At 36.8% G+C, this 13713-nt stretch overlaps 2 protein-coding genes across 2 annotated transcripts; both read left to right on the forward strand.

Annotated features, from left to right (window-relative positions):
* The first annotated feature begins 264 nt into the window (after positions 1 to 264).
* Positions 265 to 10608, forward strand: LOC122146132 (collagen alpha-1(VIII) chain-like). Its single transcript, XM_042763818.1, has 3 exons — positions 265 to 407; positions 7318 to 7534; positions 7626 to 10608. The coding sequence occupies exons 2-3, from the start codon at positions 7321 to 7323 to the stop codon at positions 9548 to 9550; spliced, it is 2139 nt and encodes a 712-aa protein (XP_042619752.1). The 5' UTR covers positions 265 to 407; positions 7318 to 7320; the 3' UTR covers positions 9551 to 10608.
* Positions 10609 to 10854: 246 nt separating this feature from the next.
* On the forward strand, positions 10855 to 12881 carry LOC109073780 (protein jagunal homolog 1-A-like). The gene is made up of 3 exons (XM_019089850.2): positions 10855 to 11373; positions 11916 to 12031; positions 12123 to 12881. Exons 2-3 carry the CDS (start codon positions 11943 to 11945, stop codon positions 12583 to 12585), a joined length of 552 nt encoding a protein of 183 aa, XP_018945395.1. The 5' UTR covers positions 10855 to 11373; positions 11916 to 11942; the 3' UTR covers positions 12586 to 12881.
* The last annotated feature ends 832 nt before the right edge of the window (positions 12882 to 13713 follow it).

The following is a 13713-nucleotide window of genomic DNA, read 5'->3' on the forward strand; positions in this document are numbered from 1 at the left end:
AACTTTTCAATTATATCCCTAACAGTGCAGCCCTACCTCAACTGAGAATGTGGTGACTAATCAGTGAACAGGAAAGTCTGTAGACATCTTGCATCACAGTAAGGGTTGAGCTGCCCATCACTAGACAGCGATTTTGGAAAATCAAACAAATCTCAGTGTCTATCCTGAAAACACTGCATCTTTATGCTGTCACGTGTTCATCCATATTGTAGCAATCTCTCTCTCTGTCGGCCTCTCTTCTCCCTCCCCTGCTCTCTGACTCCACCCTGCTGTAGATAAAAGGTGGCCATCTGCAGAGTGTTTCTTGTTTAAACTAAGTTTGCATCGGTCAAGGTGTGTTTCAGAGACTTTCTGAGTGTAAGCTTGAGGATCCTTGAGATTATCTCCTACGGCTATTCAAAGGAAAGGTAAGGAAATACACTTATATATACATCATTTCATCTATCTGTAACTGCTTGCTTGATGCTTATTGATGCACCCTGTAATTTGCAAAACTGCTGCAAAACCGATGATCAAGCAGACAAATAAAGACAAATGGGGAAATTGTTGTTTAATGAGCATAGATATACAGCTTTTCCACATTTTGCAATTCTGTATCAGTATCAGTAAGTGTGTGTTGAAAATCAAAATGAAACTTTATTTAGAATCTGCCCTACTGCACTGATTGTAACAGGCAAAGATGTATTGTTAAAGCTAATACATTATCTTTAGGCTCTTATCATATGTGTCTGACATATTAATCTGATTAATTTTATGGCATAAAATGTGATGCATATAAAGCAAAAATAAACTGTTTTGTAGCTTGTTTAATCATTTATGGGTGGTTTATACAGTGTAAATAAATGTGTATTTAGTGTACAGTTATACAGAAAACTTTTTATACATGTTATATTTGTCAAATGTATTATAGAAATACTGAGCAGAAATACATCTTGATGCTTTAGCAAGTTTGGTGGCCTAATGATTTAGTTTCTAAGATAATGTGTTAGCTCCCTCTCCTGGTGCCAGCCATATGGAGTCTTTGCATACATGTGTGATTGTGATAGTGTGTACCAGATAGTGGACTGTCAGTTTAACTCTCAGTTGTGAGAGGAATACAAAGCAGACATCCTTTGGGATGTGACTTGTGAAGGGCAGTCTGTCACTGTCTCAGCAGAAATTAACTGTGTGATTGACAATCTAACAGTTTCAGCATGTAATAGTAATGCTGTGAGTGATTTTTGCCACTTTTATTAATTCTGTTGAAGTTAGCAATAGGTTGATGGCAGATTAATTAGCTAATATCAGAATTGCAATGTTGTTGTTATCTTGAAGCAGAAATGAAATTCCTTCCAAACTAATTTCAAAGTACTCGCATCAGATATGTGTACTTATGAAATCATTTTTAAATATAAAGCTCCTCCAAAAAAAATAAAAATAAATAAATACATAAGTCTTTAAAAACATCCTGCATTATGGAACACTTTTTTTTTTAAACAAATCGTATTTCTCTGTCTTTCTGTATTGCCGTATTTGTCCAAGTTCTCTGTAATGTTGTATTATTGTTAGAGATAAAACTCTTGCGAATAATACTAAAAATAAAATAAAATAAAATAAAAAGTTGGCTCTCTCTGCAAATATAACCAACATCGTTGGAGGGAACTATATCAGCTATCAGTATCACTTTAGTGTGTCATCAAACCTACACGTGAGAAAACAAGTGAAGAGAAACGTCAAATGTCAATCCAAATTAATAAATGATCTAACAACAAGTGAAACTGAAAGACAGGGCCATAAATTAATTTGCCAGGATTTCATCTACACTTAGGTGAGTGGATGATAGATGGAAAGGGGCTCTCAATTCAATCATAAATATTTGTAATGTAATAGTATGTATATAGTATAAGGTTTGTCCATTTATTTACTGTATTGACTAGTGTTGTACTGGTGATTGGAGAGATTTGAATGTTTAATTAATTATATTGACTATTTTTATATCAGAATTTATGTACGTAAATAGCATAATTATCATTAAATATATAAATTGTTTTACAAATCTGTTTATAAATCCATTATATTCATCTTGGAGAGATATATTCTTTCTTTCCTACAGACTTTTTTCTCTCCCCACACATGCACTGTGAGACTAGTAGACCCTTGCTGTGTTTCTCACTCTTATTAACGCTCAGCTGTTAAAATGCTTCTGTGACCCAACAAATGCTTAGAGAGAATGAGGACCCTGTTTTACCTCAAAAAGGCCTGTTTATTTCACAGCTGGGCTGGGAGTTGTGAATCCCATGGCACAATATAGTGAATATAGATGCCTGCTACATCATACAGTAGATAAAATGAAAGATTAACTGTTTACATCACAAGGCCATATTCATAATGACTGGCATATGAATTCTTTAAGCACCCTTTGATTGGTTTGCTACTACAACAATAGTATGTTAGTAAAGTCTTGGTTTCATCTGTCTGGTTTTGTTCCTGAATCAGAGTTTCATATATAAATTAATTCAGTATGGAAACTGAACTCTTGTATAACTCTGATACACAGTTTTGTTACAGTTATGATGATAATAATAATAATTTCCTCTAAATTTGTATTTGATCGTTGGCATCTACCTTCCTACGTGGCTGTTCTAGTTTCTTGTCACTCATATAATTTAAAATAATTGAATGTACATCAATATATTCATGTATGAAAATTTCTGTTAGAGAAAGAAAAAAGAAGAAGAAGATATTAACCAAGTAGTTCAACTGAAAGTCTGGAATATATTGGCTTACTGCATCATGTCCTCTTGAATCCTCCATTGGTTTGCACCAAGAATGACCCCTTTTCTTTCCTTTTCTTCCCATAGAGAGTCACAATAAAAGTGTTGTCAATGATGATTTATGTGTTTCTTTGTGAGTGCACCGCTATGTAAAGATGAGAGAACAGGGTGTGAGAGACAGAATGAAATGAAAGACAGAAGGGAAGAATGAGGGACTAGGCGGACAAGAGCAAGGAAGGATTTCTGTAAACACTGCTGGCCATCTGGGTCTCAGTGAGAGGCTGAATGTGAGTGTTTAACTAGACTTATTTGCTGAGGTGTTCATGCGTTTGGTTACTTGAAGCAATGGGATTCCAGAAGAACATTTCACAAATAGTATGGAGGACATTTTTACTAGGTTCAGAGGTCACGTTTAAAAGTATAGGCTAAATTTAGATGCCACAGAATGTCAGGTTGTATAATCTCATATGAAAAAGATTGAAGAGTGCATAATTATGGAAGGTGCTGTTAACATTGAAATTGATATTGAACTATTAATTACTATACATAACTGTTTGAAAGTTTGGGGTTGGCAAGATTTTAAATTTATTTATTTATTTAATAAAGTCTCTTATCCTCACCAACATTTGATCAAAATATTTGATCAAAAATATGGTAAAACTGTAATATTGTAAAAAAAAAATTTATATGTAAAATTTCTAATTTATTCCTGTGATGGCAAAGCTGAATTTTCAGCAGCCATTCCTCCAGTATTTGGAGCCACATGATCCTTCAGAACTCATTCTAGGATACTAATTTTGTGCTCAAGAAATTCTTATTATTATCAATCTGAAAATGGTTGGTGGAAAAAGGGTTCAAAGAACAGCATTTATTTGAAATAAAAACTTTTTGTAACATTATAAATTACTTTACAGTCATTTTTCATTAATGCACCCTTGCTAAATAAAATTAATTTCAAAAATCATACTGGCCCCTAACTTTTGAACAGAAATTTAATTTTTTCTGTTCCAAATATATATATATGAAAACCAAGAAATATGATATTAACTTATGATGTCCCATTTTTAACTTATGATATGCCATTTGTGAATTAGGGTATCATTTTCATTTGAAAATGGACATTAACATATACATTTCAAAAATGACTGTGAATTTATTATTATGTGTCAAGGAGGTTTCGGGACATAAACATTACCTCTTACTTTTTACAGTATGTTTATACCATCAACAAAATCACATCACTTTTAACTGATTGGCAGGATTTGGGTCAAAGTGCACATGGAAATAGGTTCTTTCTTTCTAATTATGATCACTGTACAGTATGTTGTTCTAGTCATTGCTGTGATGCCTATAGCTAATCAAAATGTTGAAGGGGTCATATAACATTGCTAAAAAGAACATTATGTTATGCAATACATTTATGCGCTTTAATGTTAAAAAAACACATTATTTTCCACATACTGTACATTATTGATGCTCTTCTATGCCCTGCTTTTCTGACACGCATCAATTTTTACAAAGCTCATCGTTCTGAAAAGCGAGGTGTGCTGTGATTGGCCAGCTATCCAGCGCGTTGTGATTGGCTGAATACCTCAAGCGTGTGACGGAAATATTACTCCCCTTAACATACTGTGATGCTGTCTCCTGGCGCGGCAAGACAAAATCAATAAAACCCATTACAAACAAGGTATTTGTTGCATCCAGTGGGGACATAATTATGGATTTTAATGACTTATAGTGTGTTTTTACATGTTGAATTGTGCATTGCGCCACGTAAACATAAAACCATGTCTGCATTTGTGATTGGAGAAACGACAAAAAATCGCTACTCCACACTACTTAAAACTCGCGTTTGAATCATCAGTGGCAAATTCTTTAAATATAAAAAATGTACTTACAGGCTGTGAGTCAGAAGTGCCAGACTGTCCTTGCAAAGTTGGAACTGCCCAACTTTATAGAAACAGCCTTTGATCACAGACCCATTGTAGGCTAGTCTGCAGGTTCAGGAAACAGTCCTCCATAAAATGCGTCACACAGCTCGAGTGAGGGGCGGCCGGCAGGCTTGAGAAGGAGAAGGATTCGATGAAGGAGCGGCCAGAGGGCTTGTGACAACCACATGTGATGACAGCGCAAAGTTGATGTATGTCCTCAGCAACCAGCATGGATCAGCTCTAGGCATTACGAAGCAAATATCGTCCTCTTTTGCAGGGCCAAACTAAGTAGTTTTGCTTTCACAACGAAACACACAGCACCTCCACAACATGGTGGCGGCAACAACAATACTACAGTGAGAATAAAAGTTACGCCTTCTTTCTTTGCGTGAACATTTGTGCGGTGTTATGCAAATCTTCCCACACAGTGACGTAAGCATGTGGGGGTATGTTTAAACGAGGCATTTTAGAAAGTCTTAAATTTTATAAAGAATATCTCTTTGAATTTAAGACTTTAGTCTTTGCAACTTTACAGATCTTCTTTATGCACCAAGAACTTGTAACACTCCAAAGAGAAAGGAAAAATTTAAATCGCATCATATGACCCCTTTAATGTTAGCGCTTATGTTAATGAGTGCCTTTCCTCTTCTTAACATTGTACTTCTTTATTGATTTGATTGCTTTGTTTATTCCAGGACAACCTTTTTAAAAATAGGAAGTCCATAGAAAGGCCTGGGAGAGCATGTGAGAGTGAAGGAGAAAAAGAGGACAGTTGATAGGGTGAAAAGGTTTACATCAGTGTTATTCTCTTTCATCACCTGAGCTTACGTCAGTGACTTTAGAAATATGCATAGAATGCCATAGAAACAATCAGACTTCTGAAATGTGCACTTAGGACTGGACATGCGCATTGGATGGTTTAGTCTAAAATATAATCTTTTTTAACAATATTTGAGCATAAGAAACATCATTTATGGGACAGTTTATGTCAGATTTTGTTGCTGATTTGAAATATGTTATATGATTTTGGCTGACATTCATCTCTTTTTTCTTTTTCTTCTCTTCTACACTTTCCCTCTCTTTCTCTCAGACATGGGGAAATTATGTTTTAGATAATACTTATGCAATTAACATGATCACTGGAATATTAATTCCCTGCAGACCAGACCTAAAAATACTCACTCATTATTTAACATAATGTCACTTCATGTGCAAATGCACATTTCAGAATGTGTGTGATTCGATTATTATGTTCTTAACAATGTTGTAAGCAACAATAAATAAAAATAAATGTATAGTGGGATAAAACGATATCCCTTATACCATATAATTTGATAAATGCTGTCAAATCTTCTGATATCATACATTATATTTAATTAATTAGTTAATGCCACATATAAATGTTAATGTTTTATAACTAGCTTTTGATTGGTAGTGGACGTGAGTATTAGTATTACATGATACTAAATCAGCTTTAAAATGTTTAGGACAGTGCTCAATATCCGTACATCTCAAAGAGTGGAAAACCTAGATAGCCCATGGCATATCTGTGTGATTCTCAGCAGCCTGACAAAAAGCCAAAGGTCAACTCCATCCCTTCCATCATCTTGAGGCAATCTTTGTTTCATTCACATCTAAGTTGGTTATGTGTTTTTTTTTTTTTTTTATAAAAAATAAAGCATCAACGTGTTATGAAAACTTATTTGGTTATGTAACAAGAGACAAGCAAAACATTAAAATTAAATATAACAATGTAAGCATACATGAACACCCACTGTTTACTGTCTGGGATTCCTGCAGTGTGAAAGGCAAATTACTAAGAGTTTCTTTCTAGTTACTGAGAACTTCCTTAGAGATTCTTAGAAGTGAGAAATTCCAATAAATGGGTTGCTTCCTGTCCTTTGACTTGCTTTTACAGTTTAAAAGTAAAGGCTAAATTTAGATAACTGAGAAAGTATTGTATAATCTCAAATCAAGAAGATGTGAGATGATTGCATAGTTATAGGAGGTGATGTTAACATTGAAATGTATTATTATATTATCAATTAATTTACGCTTTATTTAAAAAGTCTGGGGTAGGTAGGATTTGTATTGTTTTGAAAGATGTCTCTTATGTTCTTAATAGGTATGATTACATTTCAAGGTAAAACTCTTGTTGATGTTTTTTTTTTTTTGCTTTGTTTAAGATAAAAGAATATTCAAATTATAATGAATAGTTGCATAATCTTCCTTTTTGAAGGAAAAAGTATATTACTTGTATGTGGTCTCTCAGTAGGTCCTTTGGTAGTGTTTTGTTAGTTTAATGTCTTAACATGGTATACATTTTTTTATTTGTTTGTTTTGTTTTTATTTCTTATCAGAGAACAGGGTGTGCTGCAGATTATAACTGATACTGTTAACAATTGACAGTATATAATTTATTAGGTCCTAACTTGTTAATGGTAATTAATTTTTTTATTTGGTTATATTTAAAAATTCATTGTTGATATATTGAGATACATTTTAGTAATTTATGTTTAATTAACATTAAATTGGATGAATAATACTTATTTATTTATTACTAAATTGGATACTTAATTGGTAACCTAACTGATCATTGATTGAATTATTAATTCTTTGATCCCCCATAACAGGCCATGGCCATGGCTGCTTTCCTAGCTTTGGTGCATTTGGCTCTATTGCCAGAAGCTTTTGAAGGTGCATATTATGGACACAAACCACATCCTCAACAACATCAACCCTTACCACAGATGCCTCACATGGGCATGGGAAAGGATATTTCACACATGCTATATCCACACTACAGAAAAGACCTACCAATGCACCTAAACAAAGGCAAAGATATCAAAGGTATGAACACTTGTTTATCTTTACACTTATGGTCACATTGTATATGATATACATTGCATTGTAGTACTGACCCAGCTTTTCCCTTATAAAGGTGAGACCATTCCCAGAGGTGAGCAGGGTGTTCAAGGAGAGACTGGACCGCAAGGGCCCCCTGGTCCACCTGGGCCCCAAGGACCTCCTGGGCCTCAAGGTATTGGTATAAAAGGCCCTCCTGGAAAGCCAGGATCTCCTGGTCCTCCAGGATTTCCGGGAGTTGGTAAGCCAGGAATGCCAGGTATGCCCGGGAAGCCAGGAGGTATTGGGCAACCTGGACAGCAAGGTGAACAGGGACCCAGAGGTGAAGAAGGACAACCAGGCATGACTGGGCCCCCCGGCCATCCTGGACCCCCCGGTCTGCCAGGAATAGGAAAGTCTGGTGGACAAGGACTACCAGGACAGCCAGGGGCTAAGGGAGAGCCAGGACATAAAGGTTTCCCTGGTCTCCCAGGGTTACCTGGGCCTAAAGGAGATAGAGGAATTGGACAACCAGGCCCACTAGGGCTAAAAGGGCCAGTTGGGCCACCTGGCCCACCAGGGCAGGCAGGATTACCAGGGATAGGTAAACCTGGTCTTCCTGGTGTAGCAGGTCCAACTGGTATGCCAGGGAAACCTGGACAGCCTGGGGAGCCAGGTCCAGAGGGTCCACTTGGTGGACAGGGCCTACAAGGACCACAAGGGGCTCCTGGAATTGGAATTCCAGGAGAAAAAGGATTACCTGGACAGCCAGGTGCACCTGGCCACAAAGGATTACAAGGGCCACCAGGGTTTCCTGGGAAACCTGGATTACCTGGATTTGGCAAACCTGGATACCCTGGCCCAAAGGGTGACAAAGGGATGGGAGGTCTTCCTGGTGCTCAAGGACCAAAAGGAGACAAAGGTTATGCTGGTCAACCAGGCATGACAGGTCCCCCTGGTCAAACTGGTCCTCCAGGCCCTCCAGGACCAATGGGGGTACCAGGTGGAATTGGTTCCCCAGGACTAAAAGGAGAAGGAGGGGCACAAGGTTCCAAGGGAGATCCCGGACCTATGGGGCAGCCAGGTCCTCCAGGATTTTCTGGCAAACCAGGCCTCCAAGGTGAAGATGGAGAACCTGGGCCAAGAGGACCACCAGGACCCATAGGTCCCAAAGGAGAAGGAGGAAGCAGAGGTCTACCTGGTCCCCCAGGTCCATCTGGCCTGCCTGGTCTTAAAGGAGAACTTGGTCAGCCTGGCCCCGGAGGACCACAGGGTCCTAAAGGCATTCCAGGATTTGCAGGACCAGGAGGACCAAGTGGGCCTCCTGGACCTCCTGGGCCAAAGGGAGAAGTTGGTCTACCAGGTCAAGCTGGTCCACCTGGTGAAGGCACTACTGGAACCCCTGGTCCTATTGGTCCAGCAGGTCCACCTGGCCAGAATGGATCCCCAGGTCAGCCAGGACTCCAAGGTCCACCAGGGCCTCCTGGACCCCCAGGCCCCCCTCCTTCACCCGACCTGATGAGTGTTCTTCCTGAGATGGGACCTGCCCTGGATGGTATGAAAACTGGTGTGTACAAGAAAGGGAAATATGCAGGTGGGAGTGATATGTTGGGTGCCAACAGTCTGGAGATGCCTGCTTTCACTGCCCAGCTGACCACACCATTCCCTCCAGTTGGCACGCCAATAGTACTTGACAAACTACTGTATAATGGGCGTCAGAATTACAACCCTCAGACTGGTGTATTCACCTGTGACCTCCCAGGCATCTACTATTTTGCCTATCATGTGCACTGCAAGGGTGCCAATTTATGGGTTGGGCTCTACAGGAATGGGGAGCCACTTATGTATACATATGATGAGTACAAAAAGGGATTCCTGGATCAAGCATCTGGGAGTGCTGTTATTCCATTACAAACAGGAGACACAGTTTATTTACAGTTACCATCTGACCAGGCAGCTGGATTTTATGCAGGACAGTATGTCCACTCCTCCTTCTCTGGCTTTTTACTGTACCCAATGTAAACCACAAGAATAAGTGAAAGAATTTTAAGGAGAAAAAGGAAAAAAAAGAACTGACATTAAAATGTTTGACTTTTTAAAAATGTCAGTATTTTTAAGTACATTTTCACAGGGAAGAAAAAAGACTCAGAAACAGCTCCTTTAATCTCAACCCAACAATATCAGTCTACAGATGAGTATATGCAATGCTAAATTACAGAGTACTGTGTCTGTAAAGATACAACCTGCACAACGACTCCGACAGATCAACACCATATTTAAACAGTTTTTTGAGAAGATTGTGTTTGTAATGTATTTATGTATTTGTTTTATTGATGATATCAAACATGAGTATACATACTTTAAATGTTAAGAAAACTGTTTTTAATTTCATTGTGACATTTGCATGATAAACAATGTATTTGCTTTGAATGAGATGAGAAAAGACATTCAGTTTTTAAAAAATATCACATATCATGTTTGTCTTTATCAATAATTAAAAAAAAGGGTAAAGGATTTGCACACTTGTAATATTATAACACAAGTACTGTGTGAACTGCAACCAAAATATGAATTTGTTTGTATGACTGTCTGTGTATGTATGTGTGTGTGTGTGCGTGTGTGTGTGTGTGTGCACTAGAGAGAGCATGTGTGTACATGTGCTAGATTTTATTTTAGCCAAACTCCCCGCCCCCCAAACTTTAAATAATAATTTATCTGAAAACCACTTCTGTTTCTATTATAAACTCATCAAAATGAAAGTTTTACTCACAATACTTCATCAATACCTCTCACTATCATCAATCATATCATATTACTTCACTCGTTTCCAACCCTTTTTTAAATTACTGATTGTGTAATAACCTTTGTCTTTATATGTGGGTCACTTACAATAACGGTGCTAAAATTGTCTTATCCAGTGAAAACCTGTCTGAGTACCTTCCACCCCCTTTTATTTAAAGTTTGTGACTTTTTCTTAGATTTTTTTTTAATAAAGATGACTTGCTTCCATAACTGTATGTCCATCAAATTCTTGTACCCGAATTTTGTAACAATGACATGGAATAAAAACACACTTCTTCCAAAAACATAGTCTAACTATGGTCACTTGGGGAATTAAAATATCAAATTTAAGATCTTATTACTATGTCTAAAAATAGGTACTAAAACTAGGTCCTATGAAAATTATAGTTCAAAAGTGATCTGTGTAGTTAAACTCTGCACCTAAATCCTATGCTGCTCATTTATTAGTCATTTAAAAACGTGACACAGTTACTATAGTGATTGTCAATTATACTATTTTGGTTACTTAGTCTAAGTCATCAAAAAGAGAAAAAGACTAAAATATTCCTTGGTTTGAAGGAGAGCTGTAACTGTATTTACAGTGAAAGACTAACCCAATAAAATAGGTAATACATTTGATGTTGTGGGGGGCGATGGCGAAAGCTTGACATTTTATTGTACTCAAATTCTATGATGACCTAGATGGATCTGTCCAGTCACATGACCTCATTAACATCTAAAAGCCTATAGCCTTCACCATAGTACGATTGTTTCGCCGGCTGTTACATCCTCTTCTCCCAGGAAGTCAGAATGGTTAGGAACCTATTAATATTAAAAAGCCAAACCACCGCATCCTGCTCAGTACTCGGTGATGCTGAGGATGCGCAGACAGAGATTCTGCGGCGTCAAATCACATTGCGCGAAGGGGCGGAGAGATTCTTTACTGACCTGCTTGTGCGCATGAGCAACATATTATTGCCTTCATTGATAAAAACCCTTTGTGATAATATTTCCTCATCTAATCTCCTCACTGTCGATTTCGGCGCGTTTCATCAATCCATACGGTAAGTTTTTATTATTATTATTATTATTATTGAAATGCGCATCGCATGAAATAAGGCCTACGTACTTTAAATTTACACAGTGGTCCGTCTGTTAGTTCAAACGATCAATGTATCCTTCATCCGGAAACCGGCCGGGAATATGTGCCTATATTTTCTTAAAGATATCGTTTATTTCGTTATTGTATAGACTACAGACATATATTTTTATGCTTCACCTTGCATATTTATATGTGAACACATGAAATTCACACGCTTTGCTAATATATAGGGTTTAATTTTCTTTTGGAGTGTTTTAATGTAAATTGTACACTAGAATGTGCATGAGATATTATTTAATTTATCTATACTGGCCCATATTAGATGTTGGTGCAGTATTATCCTTTTCAATTATTTTGAGGCTTTATAGATCAAATGTTGTACAGTTCATTTTAGCATTTTGAGATATTTCTATTAGATTTCAAAGATGCTCTGTACAATAGTAATTGCAGTTTGCTAAACTAATATCTCATGTATTGGGGCCTGTGAATAACATATATTTACAGTGTGTTACAGTAATCTGGAAATTGGCAATGACATCACGTGCAGGCCCAAGAGCTGCAGGGACTGATGGGAGTGATTTTAAACCCAGAGAGAAAGTGGCTTCTCACTATCAGATGAGGTAACTATAATACTCTCACAGCAATATAACATAACCAATAACTGCATATATGTATCAGAATCCGTATTTGAACTTTGAATATGTCTTTCAGTGCTTCATCAAAATCAGAAATAAAGAAGCTCACCGTAGTGCATTTCTTCATATGGATACTGGTGGCAGCTCAGGTGGCTGTTAGTCATCTCAATCTGGTGTCACATGATTTGGTGGCCATGCCTTATCAGTGGGAGTATCCATATCTTTTGAGTCTTCTGCCCTCGTTTATTGGAGCCCTGGCCATGCCGAAGAGCAACATCAGCTATCTGGTGATCTCCATGATCAGTGCTGGTTTGTTCTCAGTAGCACCCTTGATTTTTGGTGCAATGGAAATGTTTCCACTGGCCCAGCAGCTGTACCGACATGGGAAAGCGTACCGGTTTATATTTGGCTTCTCAGCTGTATCTGTGATGTATCTACTCATGGTGATTGCTATTCAGGTGCACGCATGGCAAATCTACTACAGCAAGAAGCTTCTAGATGCCTGGTTCAACTCAACACAAGAGAAGAAGAAGAAATAATCATGCTGTGTATACTTGAATTGAATTGATCCTTTTTCTGTCTCAGTTGTTACTGTACAATGCATGCAATTATTGTAAATGTTTAAATATACCTTTGTAAGCAACAAAGCTTACTTAATATGTGGATTTGACATTTTTTTCATAAATATTTAAATTAAGTTTACCTTTTGTTTTAGCATCTTATTTAATACCTGACATTCTGTTGAATTACAAATTGTTTAGTCCATGTCAAGAATACAGAGCCGTTCACATAATTTTTAATACTTTATAAATAAAAAAATTCTTTAAATATTTAATTGTTGTGTATTTCAAACGATAATTTAATTCTAAGCTTGATTTTAAAAAGCATGGTCTATCATTAGCTTAGTCTTTTTAGCTTGCATTTTCAATAGGAATTTATACTTTCTTTTATTATTTTGGTTCTAAATCTACTTCGGAAACAACACTTTCACACATTATTTTTTATGGACCTGGAGATGCTACATCAGAATCTTGTGAGAGTGAAGAGAAATGTTTTGCCTTACGTGAATAGAGGCTTCAGTTATAAACCTATAATGCTTCATGTTATGGATTACAATGAAGTTTTTTAGACTCTTGTAAAAACTCTTGATTATTTGTGGTTAATATGTTTTTTTGGAGTCTTGTAAAAACTCTTGATTATTTGTTACCGACAAACCTTTTATAAAACAAACACACAGAGAAAAAAAAAAAAAATGCTCACCTTACCCAAAGAACAGGATAATTAAAAATAACAATTAGGAAAATTCAGAAGGTAATTCCTGAAAGACATTGAACCGGGGAGTTTGGATTATCAATTAAACTAATTATCAAACAGCAGGGGTTAATTAATAATTAAACACATTGGCTAAAATAAAATCATTTAAGTAATCATTTTTGTTTGAATCACGTTTTGTGGCTCATTTAAGCAGGATTCTGCTAGATAATAAATAAAATAAGTTTATATTGTTTATATGAACAGTTTAATAAAATGCATTCCAGATTGGTTAGGTATTTATATTATATTGGTTAACAAAATGCATCCAGACGCCATATAGGCCACATCATCGGTAGTGGTATAACTATTTACAAATTTACAAGCAGTAGCGCGCATGAGCGTTTGTGGTTTTG

Source organism: Cyprinus carpio, chromosome A9, assembly GCF_018340385.1.
Source record: "Cyprinus carpio isolate SPL01 chromosome A9, ASM1834038v1, whole genome shotgun sequence".
In the NCBI taxonomy this organism is placed as follows: domain Eukaryota; kingdom Metazoa; phylum Chordata; class Actinopteri; order Cypriniformes; family Cyprinidae; genus Cyprinus; species Cyprinus carpio.